This window comes from Chelon labrosus (assembly GCF_963514085.1).
Source record: "Chelon labrosus genome assembly, chromosome: 15".
NCBI classification, from domain to species: Eukaryota; Metazoa; Chordata; class Actinopteri; order Mugiliformes; family Mugilidae; genus Chelon; species Chelon labrosus.
In genome coordinates this window covers 16,578,073-16,593,388 of record NC_140348.1, presented here as the reverse complement: position 1 = coordinate 16,593,388, position 15,316 = coordinate 16,578,073, and the positions used below count along the sequence as shown (strand labels likewise).

At 40.2% G+C, this 15,316-nt stretch overlaps 2 protein-coding genes across 3 annotated transcripts; both read right to left on the bottom strand.

Annotated features, from left to right (window-relative positions):
- Nucleotides 1-4: 4 nt before the first annotated feature.
- Nucleotides 5-1,644, bottom strand: tmem14a (transmembrane protein 14A). Its single transcript, XM_084562059.1, has 5 exons — nucleotides 1,542-1,644; nucleotides 1,029-1,105; nucleotides 841-942; nucleotides 653-740; nucleotides 5-538 (listed from the first exon to the last, which is right to left on the bottom strand). Exons 2-5 carry the CDS (start codon nucleotides 1,096-1,098, stop codon nucleotides 496-498), a joined length of 303 nt encoding a protein of 100 aa, XP_084418185.1. The 5' UTR covers nucleotides 1,099-1,105; nucleotides 1,542-1,644; the 3' UTR covers nucleotides 5-495.
- Nucleotides 1,645-2,739: 1,095 nt separating this feature from the next.
- On the bottom strand, nucleotides 2,740-14,525 carry agpat5 (1-acylglycerol-3-phosphate O-acyltransferase 5 (lysophosphatidic acid acyltransferase, epsilon)). 2 transcript variants are annotated; one of them, XR_014699487.1, is made up of 9 exons: nucleotides 13,505-14,525; nucleotides 12,821-12,890; nucleotides 12,620-12,735; nucleotides 12,429-12,518; nucleotides 10,981-11,071; nucleotides 9,764-9,925; nucleotides 5,780-5,903; nucleotides 4,480-4,783; nucleotides 2,740-4,364 (listed from the first exon to the last, which is right to left on the bottom strand). XR_014699487.1 is itself a non-coding variant. In XM_084562058.1 (8 exons), exons 1-8 carry the CDS (start codon nucleotides 13,721-13,723, stop codon nucleotides 4,558-4,560), a joined length of 1,098 nt encoding a protein of 365 aa, XP_084418184.1. In that variant the 5' UTR covers nucleotides 13,724-14,525; the 3' UTR covers nucleotides 2,740-4,557. The 2 variants fall into 2 exon arrangements, 1 of the variants encoding a protein (XP_084418184.1); XM_084562058.1 differs by having other exon boundaries at nucleotides 2,740-4,783.
- Between the last annotated feature and the right edge of the window lie 791 nt (nucleotides 14,526-15,316).

Here is a 15,316-nt window from a genome sequence, read left to right as displayed (position 1 = left end):
CACCTTATATGCAAAAACAATTTTTTAATGAATCTGTTTAATAAAATCACAGACATATTAGATTTAATTCGTTTTTCAACTCAAATACATGGTGTGTTTGTTTGTTTGAAGTCAAGACAGGTAAGTATTTGGTCATTAACAGACACTAGTCAAGCAAATTTCAAGAAACTCTACCAGTCCAGTTGCCTTTCTTTAACGTTTGTGGATAGTCTGCACATGTTGTACAATAGTAGTGCACACAGAAAACCTGAAGCAAAAGATTACAAACGTCCGTTGTGCTGCCAGGACTGTGAGTGATTCATGGAAATGAATCATTAATCATGAGATTTACATTCATACGACGGCGCAGGTACAAAAAAAACAAAAAAAAACATGGCATATAGGATTATTTAAAGAGAACGTAAACACACCCACTAAGAGAAAAGATTAGCTTTAGTGAGCGAGAAGGGAATCGTGTTTGTTTTAAATCAAGGCTCGTTAGTCTTGTTCTTCCAGTCAGAACATGGTCTGGAGTAACAGCCGAAACACCATCAGCAAACTGTAAGAAAGGGACCACAAATCAAAAATGACCAAATCAATAAGTATGCACGCAGTTGCTTTCACAATAATTGAGTTTCGCAATAATTTGTTTCTGCATGTTGACCCTGCTGACCTTAGTCCCGCTATAATGCCGGCTGGCATTAATTTTCCAGATTTCTTGTATCGTGTTCCCATGACGACTGCGAGGACTCCCGAGGAGACTGGAAGAAAAGAAAACACCACGACAACATAGTGGCTGGACGTTTAAACGAATCGTCTGTCTCCTGGAAAATATAACAGGACGCGTTTAGTCACACTCACGCAACGAGATCTTGATGTCCTTGGGGTCGTTAGAGACGTTGTAAGCGCCGTAAGCAGATAAACCGCCAAAAACCAAACCAGCCATCAGGGACATCACACTGCCTGTCAGACAAAAAGTAATAAATTAGTCTCAGGATAAGGTTTCTTCCTAAACTTAAAAGTGATAGTTAAGAGGGTGACATTTCAACCTTTTCTCTTGTATCCCATAAATCCTCCAAAAATGATGCCCGCAGCATAGCTAAACCCAATCCAGTCCATGGCAACTCTGTAAGCAAAATACAGTGCAGGGTGTCGGCGCTTGTTTTTTATGCATTTTATTTTCATGTTTTACAAAATCCTTAAGAAACATGGACTCACTAGAAGACTCACAAAGGGAAAAATGCACAAAAAAGCTATGCACATTAATTAAACCGTAAAATAGATTAAAACTTCTTCTTAAACCTAAATAATTTCCACACTTCAGTACTAAAATCTGATTATCTAGCGGCAAGAAGCCTCGCTAACCTCTAGAGGTCGCTGTGAAATCTGAATTAACAAATATATGTTGAATTATAAAGCAACCACAGAAGCACGATTCAAACATACCAACGCCACTGACGTATACACACGCTAATAATAATTATTTCACATTTCACAGGTACTTATTGTCATCTTACGCTCATTACAATGTTATTTAGTCCGTCTCGTTATTTATTACACACCTGGAGAGTTCAAATAAACGAGCAGCAGCAGCAGGAGCAGCAGTCAGAAACGTTGGAAACGTACTTTGTATCTGTGACTCTACTTCCTTGTTACTGCCCACAAACCACAATGCGCATGTGCACTACGGTCCGTGCTGTGTTCGCTGACCTTGGATAAAGTAGGAGAAGAATGTTTGCACAGAATTTGTCTTCCGAACGACCTCGTAAAATTAGTTTGACGTGTGTAATTAAAACAAGTTTTTGAAGGGGAATTATAATGTTCTGTCAGTAGAGGTCGTAGTGTGACCTTATATTTAAATAGCTCAGCTGGATTAGTGGATTAAACTACTCACACACGCACGCTGCCAGTTTCAACCAAATATTACTTTTTATGCATTTATTTGTAGAATCTATAAAAACGTTTCCTTTCCTAGTTTGCAACAAACGTACCATGTTTCACACATCTACTGTAGATAACAATGTAAACAGAGCATAAGCCTTGTATAAATATTAAGAGATCTTGTAACATCTAGTCTTGTAACAACTTGTGTTGAGGCAACTATAGATATAAAGGCAACCACTGTATTAAATAATCTGTTGTAGCTGTTAGCCCTCAGTCACTAAGGGGAATTGTATTTGTTCACAATACAACATGCGATAGATACCTGCACCTATTGCTACACACCATGGTCATTTGTTAAAGACTAAATTCTTCGAAGAGGCTCTACACTAGCACGGCACTATCACGGCACTATGGAGCAAATACGTGTCTGTGGTAGGCTTCTGGAGGAGGTATGAAGAGTCTCAGTGTATGTGAATGTTTTTATATCGTTTTAGGCGGTCAATCTGAATACCTACATAACCATGGCGATTAATAGATTAAAATAAATCTTGAACACCAGCCTCTCCAAAGGTCTCTGAACAGTGCTCTTCTGGTGTGTCCTGACTATGACTTTAACACATACCAACTTACTTATCTTTGTTACAGCCACGTACACCCCTTCACGAAGGTGGCTTCTGTCAGCAGGATAATGCCTCCTGCCACATCACATAAATCACTCAGGAATGGTTTGAGGACCAAGAGTTTAAGGTGTTGACATGCCTCAGGCTGAGAAATGCAGGCACCAAATTGCAACTAACAAGATTAAAAGATATTCATGCACTGTTTAATAATAACATAATAATAAGGTTCAGGACAGAAAGACAAGAGAAAACTCTCCCCAATGAAAAACAGTTTATTTCACTCTGACCTCTGATTTTCATTCCTCACACACATTAAAGGTTTCATCATTTAATAATAGTCCTCAAAAAGTGTAAATCAATGCATTCTTAGAGCCAAATAAGCCACTATGAACTGTAGACAATGTGACCGCAGGCTGCAGCGAGCAGCAGCTCCAGCAGAGAGCCTCCATGCAGTCACCTGGTGGAAAAGAGCCCCTGCGGCCCTCTGTGAGACGGCTGAGGGCCGACTCCTCCCGAGAGAAGGCACGCGTTTCCAAAAACGGTTGGCATTTAAATACTGTCTACACAGAGATTCCTGATGAGTTACAGTCTGAGCTTGTCAGGATAAAAATGACTATAAAATGGCTGACAAGGGTCATATAAGAACAAGGAAGGATTATTCAAGTGAGGTATTGAAGCGACATGTAAAAACCATGAGGTTGCTTTACAATTCACATGAGGAAAACATATCTCGGACTAACTCTAGGGGCGGACGAGACGTCAAGGATGTAAAGTGACTCGTGGAAAACGCAATGGTTTCATTACAGTAAACGACAACAATGGACATACAGTGCATTTCACAATACAGTGATGTTTATAATACAAATGGCTTCGAGTGCACAGGTACCTGCGATATACTGTTATCATGGCTTAGTCAGTTTTTTTTATTAGGTAGATACTTTTATGTGAACTGTGACTTGGTATTCAAAGTAACAAATGCATATAAAAGTTATGATACTTTATAACCCATTACATATATTTGTATATATATAAAAAACAAATTATAATTATTTTCATCCAGAGAAACAAACAGACATTAAGTTTCTTTGCTGTCATAAGGGCTGGAAATAAAACGAGTATTGCTCAACGTAAAACACTCAACATGACGCCGTGGCAAATACACCAGATTTTGGCAACGACTGACATTTTTGAAGTAATATTTTGCATTGGTAGAACGTATTTAATACTCTGTGCGAGCTGTGCTAACATTAAATGACAAGGACTTTAGTAAATGTACCACAGATTTGTATTTTTAAGGATATTTGCATGGAGGTCTTTCACATATACGTTGACGAACATTTTTTTTTTTTTTTAGCAGCTACATTCACTGTCATTATAAAACAAAAAGACATGTCAGAATGAGAATTTGTGGTAAACAATGCAGCTGGTGTCTGGTTTCTGAGCCTCTTCTTCTTTTGTTTTTTGTTCTACCAATGGAAAAAAACATTACACAGGAAAAGTGCATAAACCTCCTGATATGGGACTTGGCATAAGAAACAGACATCACAACCAATACCTGCGAGTCAGTGCACCTAATAATTTATGATTAATATTAATAAATGATCCGTCACATGTAGGCTAGTGTTAGAGGCAGCAGCCTACGATGATCATTAATTGTGTTTTAGTAAGAGCTCTGAAACTGGCCGATGATTTATGGAAGTAAACAGCATGCAGGAATACTAGTTTGGCGAAATTTGATGGGAGGGGGGATAATTTAAAGAGAAGTATATAGCTATATTTTAAAATTTTATTTATTTATTAGAGAGAGAGAGATGAAGGGGTAGATTTCGAGAACACTCACTCAAATTCACTCGTGTTTTCTAGTGATTTCAGGCTGCAAATCTGCGAGGGAGCAAGTAGCACAAAAAGCATAACGTTTTTCAGTATCTCCGGTCGACAGTGGGACAGACAAACTTCGGAGCCCCTTATTAGATGGTGCTCTGCATCCGGAACAAACCTTGTGTTGTGGCGATACAGTGAAAATGCATCTCCAAGTCTTTTGTGCGTCTCATCGTGGCAGCCACAGCGCTGTTCGTTAAGGAAAAGCGTTCACCCACAGCCAGCCCAGCACCGTCCCGCACACCCAGGTCCTCACATAAAGTTTCCTGCCGTTCTCCGTCAGCAGCATCGGCAGTGTCAGGCCCCCCAAGATCATCACAGAAGGGAGGGTTTTCGAGAGCTTCAGCGGAGAATGTTTGCCCTCCCCGGGGAACTTGCAGATTTTGTCTGACTCCTGCGACTCGTAGAAATCTGTCAGCAGCCTTTAAAAAGACAGATAGCTCTCTTAGGAATTCAGCCTGTCTGAGAAACGAGCAAGGACTAGAAAACAAACGGGCACAAGCTCGCTTCAGGATGTTTATGGTGGCTACTGTACAAAAAGGTCTGCTTGCTTGGCCTGCACTGTGTGTCGTGTATGCGGCAACCACCAGGGCTGAAAAACTTATGCTGTAGAAGTTGGTTCTGACTCCAGAAGAGAGGCAACAACCACAGATCTCCACATTAAAAAATGGCCAAATTTACAAAATTACTGAAATTAAGTGCAAACATCGGTCGGTTAGTTGAAAGAAAACTGATTAACCATTTTGGATTAATAGGATCTTTATCTGTATGGTCACAAAAAAGGAAATTATGAGAAGCCAGACTGTTTTAATTACACCGAATCAGATAGAGTGGTCCAATGGAAATGATTAATTTGGAAAAGGTAGCTTTCAGGCCGCTTAATTAATGAGACACAATGTGGTGACACATGGGTGCCAGCGTAGAAACTAATCTCACGATAAAAAGGGGAAAATAGTAATTAAACTAAATTATAACAGGACGAAGATGGAAGAAAAGAAGGAGACTCAAGGGTGAAGTTAAAAATGAAATGTAAAGAGAAAAAGAAGGCGAGGAAGAAGAGGAGAAAAAGCTAAAGAATAATGTGAGAAAAGGGTTAGAATAATTCATTTCTGTTATTGTGATGTCTGTCGTGATAATGAAGTTGATATATATTGTGTATGAAGGATTCATTAGTGGGGGTTAGGATCGATCAGTGACGTGCTGTTTCAGTTAACTGATCATTTAAACTGTGTATTTTCTGAAAAATAAAAGCCATATAGTTGCTGCTAGTCTTCATCTTCTCTAACAGTAAATTAAATATGTTTTAATTTGGGTTTTCTTGAGTAAAAACTCAATCACAGTTCACACATTGACTGGATGACATGCAATTTCAACATGAGTAATAGTTCCAGTCACGCACACACCACACACACACTTACCGGTCCTTGATTTCGAAACGCTCGTGCAGCCACCTGCGGAAAAACAGTGGCTCTGAAGGAACTTCCTTTATGTCGACACGGTCAAAGTGTATGTGGATGCGGGGACATTCTTTGCACAGGAATTCTGTCAAACACACACAAAAAAAAAAATATAAAGAGACTAAACAAAAACAGGAAACCCCTTTCAGCAAAGCGGCACGTACAGTAAGCACTTAAAATCAACACGAGGTGACAGTGATGGAGTAGAGCTGCCGTGACGTTGCGATTTAACAACCTTTAGACTAAAGGAAGTATAGATCCAGGATAAAAAGAAGCTGCTGAATGAGATCGGATCAGTTCAAAGTCACCTCAAGAAATTCAGTTAACATCTAAGTAGAGATAAAACATTTTACACTGAATATTAATACTTCATTTGGTTAATTTTAACTTTCTAAAACACACATTTCTACAGTAAATAAGTTAAAAGTGTTAACAGTGTCAAGTCTCCAGACAAATGAAGCTGTTAGTGCGCGAAGTGAAGACAGCAAACCAAAGTGTCTGAGAAGGTCAGACATAAAAATGTAACCGAGTGTGAACGCTCAAGGCCACACATGTATCCCCCGAGACCTTCAAGTTCCTGTTTCCACAACATGCAATATTATCAGGAAACGTGGCACCGAGGCCGAAAGAGGAAACTTGATCGAAGTCAGCGGCGAAAGGCTGCTTCACTGGTGAAGTGAGCACCTCCATCAGTGGCTGCGCAGATTTAAAGTGACCTTCAGACACAATGCGTGCCGGTTTAATGAACACCAACACCACTGTTAAAGAGGGAGGCTTAGGAGCATTAACACACAAATAAATTAATTAATTTAAGCTCTCACGAAAAAAAAAAAAAGCCAAACTCAGCTAATCCTCATATGTGCTAGAGGTTATAAGCCGTTTTCAGGTTTCTGGGCTGCAGAGGGTCAGAATGAAAGTGTTTGGCACCAAGACTCTTTCCATAAATCAGTGCTGAACCTGCTAAACAAAGCTGAGGGTCATGAGTGTTTGTTCCAAAACACACTTTAAAAACAGCCACCTGGAGGAGATGAAGGAAATCAACACTTTGCTCCGGAGTGACAAACAACACCTCGTGATCTAAACCCCATTAACAAATTCTTACGGAGCCGAGAGAAGGAAACTTTCATTACTGCATCTGAATGAGGACAATTAATTATTCAACTATCAACTGCGCTGAAAAAATACCATTTCGATATTGAAAATCTTAACAAAAAACAAAACGATTCAGAGCTCTTTCTATTTAAGCTTTGTAACTAAACTTTATGTTCAATAAGACCAGTCAAGAACATTTCCTAGTGCACAACGGCCTCTAAATTCACTAGATCCCAAACTGATCAAGTATCTGTGGGATGATCCACAGAGGCCCCTCCCCTCAACTCATAGGAACCAAAGGCCCCCACTAACAACACTCTGTTACCAGACACCACAGGACACCCTCAGAAGGCCCATGTCCATTCTCTGAAGAGTCAGAACTGTTTTGGAGGCACAAGGAAGACCTGCACAATATTAGGAAGGTGGTCATAATGTTATGCCTGATCGGTGTACACCATCTCGAGCAGAATAAATTGCTACAATTAATGCGTTGAACTTCTCTTGTTCCAGAGCATCTAAAATGATTCAGAGTATATTTGTACAGAGTGGAGAGACTCTTTTAATTTAATTTGAGTGACGTTTTTAGAATCGACTGCTCATGCTGGATTCTGGGGGATTTATAATGCAGCTCCTTTTTAATGAAGAACTGCCTATCAACTGTTAAAATGTTCAGCACTCCTCATTAAAGGAACTGAAGTTAAATCCCAATTTCCCAGTTTAATTTTACAGTCAAGGGTCAAAGTGACTCACTAGACTGTTTCTCAGTCAGGTACACTAGAGGAAACAAATTAGTTCTAAGAGTCCTGCAGTAAATCTTAGCTTCATTAAGGTTATAGTACTCAGCATTTGTTTATAACAGCAGACAGAGCTGTTCATTCAACGGTGTTTTCAGTTTGGAGGCTGAATACAGTTCAGTAGTATTGAAGACAGTTGTACTGACACATGTTTCTATTATTTTGACAACCCCATTTCAGGGAGTGGGCTAGGCTAAATGACAAAAACACCAAACTGTTTAATTTAATCCACAACAATAACCGTCATGAAGATTTAGTGGAGAACTAGAAAGTAACTGCTTCCACTAGTGTACCTCATGTCTTAGCAGGAGAGTGTATACTTATATATTTTAATACATTTTACCTAATTCAGTATGAGGTGTGGGAAGTCCTCAATGTCCCACCTCGTACCATCACAATGAGATCAAATGATTCATTCTGATGAGAATACAGTTTGAGTGTGGTCTCGTTGCCGCCGCCGCCGCCGCCGCGAGTCACTTCCACCTCCTCGTGAAATCACCACAGTCACCTTCACCTCAGGAGGCCAGGAAGTGCGTGATGAAAGGAATGCTTTTCTATTCTCCGCCGTGTTTGCTAGAAACACGTCGATGTTTATTCCTGCCTCAAACGGGATGTTTTTTTGTTTTTTTCCCCTTAACATTCAAACAGCGCTCGCCGAACAACTGGGAACACGGAATAATCAAAGACTCCAAAACACGGAGTCACGCTGTTTACAGGAAGGCACGGCTGTTAATAGGTGATGTTTGCCCTGTGATTAATTACTGGGGGTGGGGTGGGGGGGATTGTACACAATGTTGCGGGATTGATAATACATCGTGTGTGATTGTGTTTGTGGATGCGCTGATTAACAAGAAAGAGGAAGAACAGAGCTGCTAAAGCAAACCAACCAAATCATTTTATTATTAGAAACAGGTTTAGTTTTTTTTCCCTCTCGCTGCACTCACATGTTTGTATAATGCTGTATCTTTATAGCACATTTGTGAGATGTCATTACTAACAATGATCAATTGATCAGTCACTTAACAGACTGACAGAAGAATCCAATTGTTTTGTGGATGCATCGCCTTCGACTGGAGGACATGTTTTTCATTATTTTCTATCGCTTTTGCTACGACGAATAATGTATCAGGGAAAAAAGAAATTAATGAGTGAAACTGCCTGGCCAAAAAAACATCGCCACTGAAAAAAAAGGTCACACACTCTAATATTTGGTTGGACCGCCTTTAGCTTTGATTACAGCACACATTCTCTGTGGCACTGTTTCAATGAGCTTCTGTAATGTCACCAGATTTATTTCCATCCAGTGTTGCATTCATTTTTCACCAAGATCTTGTATTGATGATGGGAGAGTCTGACCACTGTGTAAAGCCTTCTCCAGCACATCCCAAAGATTCTCAATGGGGTTAAGGTCTGGACTCTGTGGTGGCCAATCCATGTGTGAAAATGATGTCTCATTCTCCCTGAACCACTCTTTCACCATTTGAGCCCCATGAATCCTGGCATTGTCATCTTGGAGTATGTCTGTGAACATCAGGGAAGAAAAAATCCACTGATGGAAGAGTTCTACTGTTGTTTTTCTTTGATTTGATCTCACCAAACGTTTAAGTGATCGCTGATCACGGTCAATCAGGACTTTTTCCCAACATTTCTTCCTCAAAGACGATGGTTCCCCACTATTCTTCCAGTTTTTAATAATACGTTGGACAGTTCTTAACCCAATTTTAGTAGTTTCTACAAACTCCTTAGATGTTTTCTTAGCTTGATGCATGCCAATGATTTGACTCTTCTCAAACAGACTAACATCTTTAGACATGGTTGTTTAATAAATGAGAAACTACTCATTGCATCAGTTGGGGTTAAATAACTTGTTGCCAGCTGAAAGATAATCGACCATGCAGTAATTATCTAATAGGAGGCTCGTACCTATTTGCTTAGTTAAATCCAGGTGCTGACTTTTTTTTTTCGTCCAGGCAGAGTGTAAGTATGTATATCCATTAAGAAATCCAGATGCGTATCCCTCTGTAAGACGAGGTCAGATTCAGAGGTCGTTCGTTCTTACCTGGCATAGACGGTGCAGGTTTTCTTTGACCAGACACGTCCAGCGTTCCCTCATAAGCTACGGTGATGTCGTACACGGCGTCCAGGTGACCTTTCATGGCCTCGATGGCTATGTGAGACGCTTTCATCCTGGGTGTCAGTGTGTGCTTCAGAACAGCCAACCCTGTAAAACCAACAAACAAACATGAGGTAATAAATTCATTAACTTTGTGAAAGTAAAGCTTTACATTCCATACAATGATTATATTACAAGCAATGCAGAACAGTACTTGTGTGTCATGGAGGCTTATGGGGATGACTTTGTTGCATGCAACGGTCAACTCTCTACGGAGCACTAAGACAATGACAGCTTAGAACCCACGCACAGAATACTTAAAATAAACGATATTAAGAGACACATGACTCAAAATAAAACCACACAAATTCCATGTGAATGCTTGCGTTTGTGTCAGTCATCGCACACTCGCTCATTAATACCTGACTAATAGCAGATAATGTCATGTGCACATGTCGGCTCTCCAGAGCGATTTATCGGGATTAATGGGGGAAGGTGATATTCAGAGCTGTGGGCCAGAGATAGGCTTAATCTCTGCAGAACTGATGCAGAACGCGAGCCGACCCAAACCCCATGCTGCACAATAGAGTCCTAACAATTAACAACAAATGTATTTAGCAGAATAAAAACAAATTGTGCTAAAATACAAGAATCCTGTAATTCAGTTACAAAAAAAAAATAGTAAAGTGTTTTTACACTTTGTTATGAACTAACAAAGCCCTGATCTGAAGTTGAAAATTTAATAAGTTGCATCACACCAGTAACCCTAACCCTTTTATATTGTTAATATCCCAGATTTCTATTGTTTTAAAATCTGATTCATCCTTTGACAAAGCGTTAAAAAAAAATGACCCGATTTTACCTTCATGCACAGATGTTTTTGAGGCCATAATCCCTTTAAATCCTGTTGTTTCTGCCTTATCTTACACAGTTTCCCCTTAGTTTTAAAGCTTCCAACACATTATTCCATTAGACACAATTCAAACTGAAAAGGTAACTTTTGTAACGCGAGTTTCACAAAGCTGTATGCATGTGCCACTCGATGGTAGCCTGCAACGGGTGACCACAGGCCACAAAACAAAACTTTGTCAGCCGTTTCACAGGCTGGGGGCTGAATTAGTATGCAGTTGTTCAGCAGTAAACGGCTGATATCCTGCCTCTACCTTGTTTTGCAGCAAAAGCCTGACTGTCAGCGATAACATTCTTGAGCTCTGGATTATACCGAGTTCCCTCTGGGAAGATGACAAGGTACATCTGTGGAGAGGGAAAAAAAAATAAACATGAAATCAAAGCTCTTATTGCGTTGGCCAAAAAGGAATCTGAAAGATTTACAGGATTTGCTGAGAAAGTTTTTTTTCAACAGTTTTCATTGCTTCATATCAAACTAGTTAGGACTGCAACTGAACTGTAAACTATTTAAAGCAGGAAGTTGTAACTCTGGTAATTTACCTTCACAAAAACTACTGAATGAACATGTAAGAGAATCACTTTTTTCATCATCCGCAAAATATTTAAATTCATATCTGCTGAAAATAAGGCATGTGCTCCTAGCTTCTAAATTTTTTGTTTACTTTCTGTAGTTAAATTCACAACAGAGCTTTCACAGTGAACATTTGGGTCACCAAGGACGGCTTCTGTCAAACACACACACACACACACACACACACACACACACACACACACACACACACACACACACACACACACACACACACACACACACACACACACACACACACACACACACACACACACACACACACACACACACACACACACACACACACACACACACACACACACTAATCCCCCACAGTCAAATCCAAAAAGAGCGATTAAAAAGAGTCCATTCAACACAATAACACACAAAGCAATTGAACGTTCCCGCATCTAATGTCCGATTATCCATTTCATTTTACTGCTGCTGCCGTCATCAGATGTTCCAACACAAACTACTGACTGTGTGTCGAAGTATTCACGTGACCGTGTTGAGCATAAGAAGATTGAAAAGGAGTTTTTGGAAGACTGAATCTGACCACACAAATGCAACCGAGTAGTTTTAGCAATATTAAGCGTTGTTTGTAGTTGACGTTTTCTTCATACTATGTTTACATTAGACATGGCAAGAAATATTATGTTAGAGACATTTAAAAGAATAAAATGGACTTAGCTGAGCTCACATTGTAATAAACTGGCTTTTGTAATGATGTTACAGTTTTGGAAATAACAAAATATCCTTTTTATCGTTATTTAATTAACTCCTGTTCTTTTTTATAGGAGAGAATAGACATGCATGTAGTCAAGAGGCTAATTTGGAGCATTAACAGTGACTTGACAAAACATTAGGTACACTACTGAACATGAATGCCTGCATTTCTGTTAGCCTAGCCAAAAACTGGGTTGCCAAAATAATAGAAACATGTGTTTCTACAAACCACAGCCTCAGAAATGAAAACAAATCAACACCTCTCTCAGTTATTTGAAACAAATGCTGAACACTATTACCTTCAAGAGGCTAAGGTTTGGTGCAGGACTATTCCACTAGAATGCATTTGTTTTCACTAGTGTACCTGATGACCCAGCAAGAAAGCGTATAACAACGTATACTTACTGGTGCTCCACATTGAGTCTGAGTGAAGAGCTTTTTCTTCATTGCCCGTTCATTAAACTTTGAACTTCGCTTCACATAGATGCCCCCGTGCTAAAAGAAGGAGACCATCCAGCAAGAAGAGTTAATGATGAACGCGGTTCAAGTCACATTTACATCTTTAATTTGCAAGATGACATTCTCATACTCATTACCTGAGAGAAGTACCATCCGTAGAGTGGGAGCCACTTTAGTCCATCCTTAAGGACGTACCTGACATGACCGAGAGCGCTCTGTCTGATGGAGAGCATGTCGGCAATGATCCAGTCGGCTGTAAGGAAAGCAGGCGTTAGATTTTTGTAAATTTGCTTCACGCTGAAGTTCAGCTTATGAAGCTGCATCATCAAATGCATTACCTGTACATTGATGATTTGACAGGTAGACCACATTCTCTTTATTCTTTGGTATATCCCCATATATGACTATCTGCAGAGGAAGAAATAAAAGCAGGTTAACGATATTACACACGCCAGCAAATGTCCTGGATAGTCATCAGTCTGCAAAACTTTTTTTGCAGTGACAAACATTGATCTACACCAGTTCAGGCCTATTTGTCCCCATCATGCATCTGTTCAATAAATGCAAGAGTGTTTATTAAAACAAAATCCAATCTACTCATGCAGCCTGCAGACAGTGGCCCACTGCTGTCAGCTTACCAACTTGCAACATTTCAAAGATAAACATTACAAGCTACAACACTATCAGCAATCTTCACACCCTAACGTACAAAAATACCAACTGTGCAAGGTGTGACATACACAGTGCAAAAGAATGCAGACTTTCTTGCCATGCATCGGGTTGAACAAGATCTCTTAACAGCCTGGCTCCGGTTCTTTTTAACTTTTTTTTGCCAGAGTTTCAACGAATAACCTGCAAATATGCAATGTTCTTAATGAGATGTGCATGATATAATACCTGCCTGTTTGAGCAGTGCATGTGCATGTTTCTATTATTGTTATTGGGTAGTTTTCCCCATGGACATCTGTCCAGTGCTGTTCAGTCACACTTTCCTTACATTCAGGGAATGAAGAATCACTCACCTCGACTCCTGTGTAGTTTTCAAAGAAGAATAAAACCATACTCTGGTAGATGCAGTACAGCCGGTCGTCTAACTTGTGATACAAACTCGCTGGTAAGACAGTTGAAAGCATGCGCCAAGTGCCCCATGACAGCAGATAAGCTGGAGCTGTACCCAGCATGATCGTTGCAGGAAACCAGTACCGCAGCGAGTATGTGTGCACAACCAAAGACAGCAGCATGCTTCCTCCTCTCGCTTCACCCAAGTAACAAAAATCCCTGAAGTAGACTAGTACTACACTCTGCAAGCACTGTGATTAAGTTACAGTGCTTCCTATCTGTCCCACAACACACCTGGCCTACTTTCAGCACACCTGTCCTGACAACACAGCATAGGAAAGTGAGAAAGCTGCAGCAAGAAGGGAGTGAGGAGCTAGTGGGCTAAAGCTAATTTTAACCTTGTGTGCAAAGCTCAGTTTGACAGGTCGGCTTAACGTAAACCCATACTGAAATACATAAAAACGAAATTCACTCCTGTTATCTGCGTAATATCAACATCTCAGAGCAGCAAACCGGAACACGACCTCAGCCAGAACTCGAGTGTATTTACTGTGCAAGTTTTTTTTTTTTTTTTTTTTTAAAACGCGTTAGCCTACTATTAAACGTGTATGCAAAGACAGGAAGTTTTACCAAACGCTACATTTGACACAAACTGTCTCATCTAATGTGGTAACGATAAGAAAGTCTAAGTCAAAAGTCAGCTCAGGTGCTAAAAGGAAAAATATTCTCCACTTCCTTCCTCAGTTCATCATCTTTATCCGGCTAGCTCTTCACAAACTAGCTTCTTGCTGCGAATGTCACACATGCCTCCCTACGTAATGACACCCCGAAACAAGGACGAATCTGATTGGCCGAGTGACGCGACAGAGGCTGGCCAATGAGGAAACGCACAACGAATTCCGTAGCGCCATTATTTAAAGGGAAATGCCGCATTTTCCTATCCTCCGACTTTCCACATTTGCATACATTAAATTGAGCACAGTGTATAATACACATTAATACCAGAGCATCCTCACACTATGACTCCTCACCTAAAATATGCCAAAACTCGAGTATTAACCTATTACACAACTGCTATAACACATACCTATTTCATGTCAAGGGTTGCTGTGAAAAACAATCATTGTGAAGACTCATTTAAAGACAAAAAAATGACATAAATTTGGTAATATTTGCACTGAAGGGGAGGAGATAACAGAGGTGTGATGTGGTTCAGTTTGCTATCAGTCATATCGCTCAGACTTGACAATCAAATCATTGATAAGAGTCCTTTATTTTCCTGGGCTTGGCCTAGTGAACCGTCTTGAAAAAGATAAATGAAAACATAAAGAAGCTTGTAAAGATTACATGTACGTTTCAGTCATTCATTCATTCATCTTCTGTAACCGCTTGTTCCTGTGAAGGGTCGCAGGGTCTGCTGGAGCCTATCCCAGCTGTCATCGGGCGAGAGGCGGGGGTACACCTTCGACAGGTCGCCAGTCTATCGCAGAGCTAACACTGAGAGACAGACAACCATTCACACTCACACAACACAGTGTCAGAGAGGAGGATGCTGGCAAGAGTTAGGACCATCCTGGACAACACATCTCATCCACTCCACAACACACTGGTCAGTCTAAGGAGTACCTTCAGTAACGGACTCATTCTACCCAAATGTACAACAGAACACCACATGAGGTCATTCCTGCCTGTGGCCATCAAACTTTATAACTCCTCCCACTGAGTGTTGGGCACTCTTTAACACTTAGACGCTGTTAATTTATTTGCAACCTCTT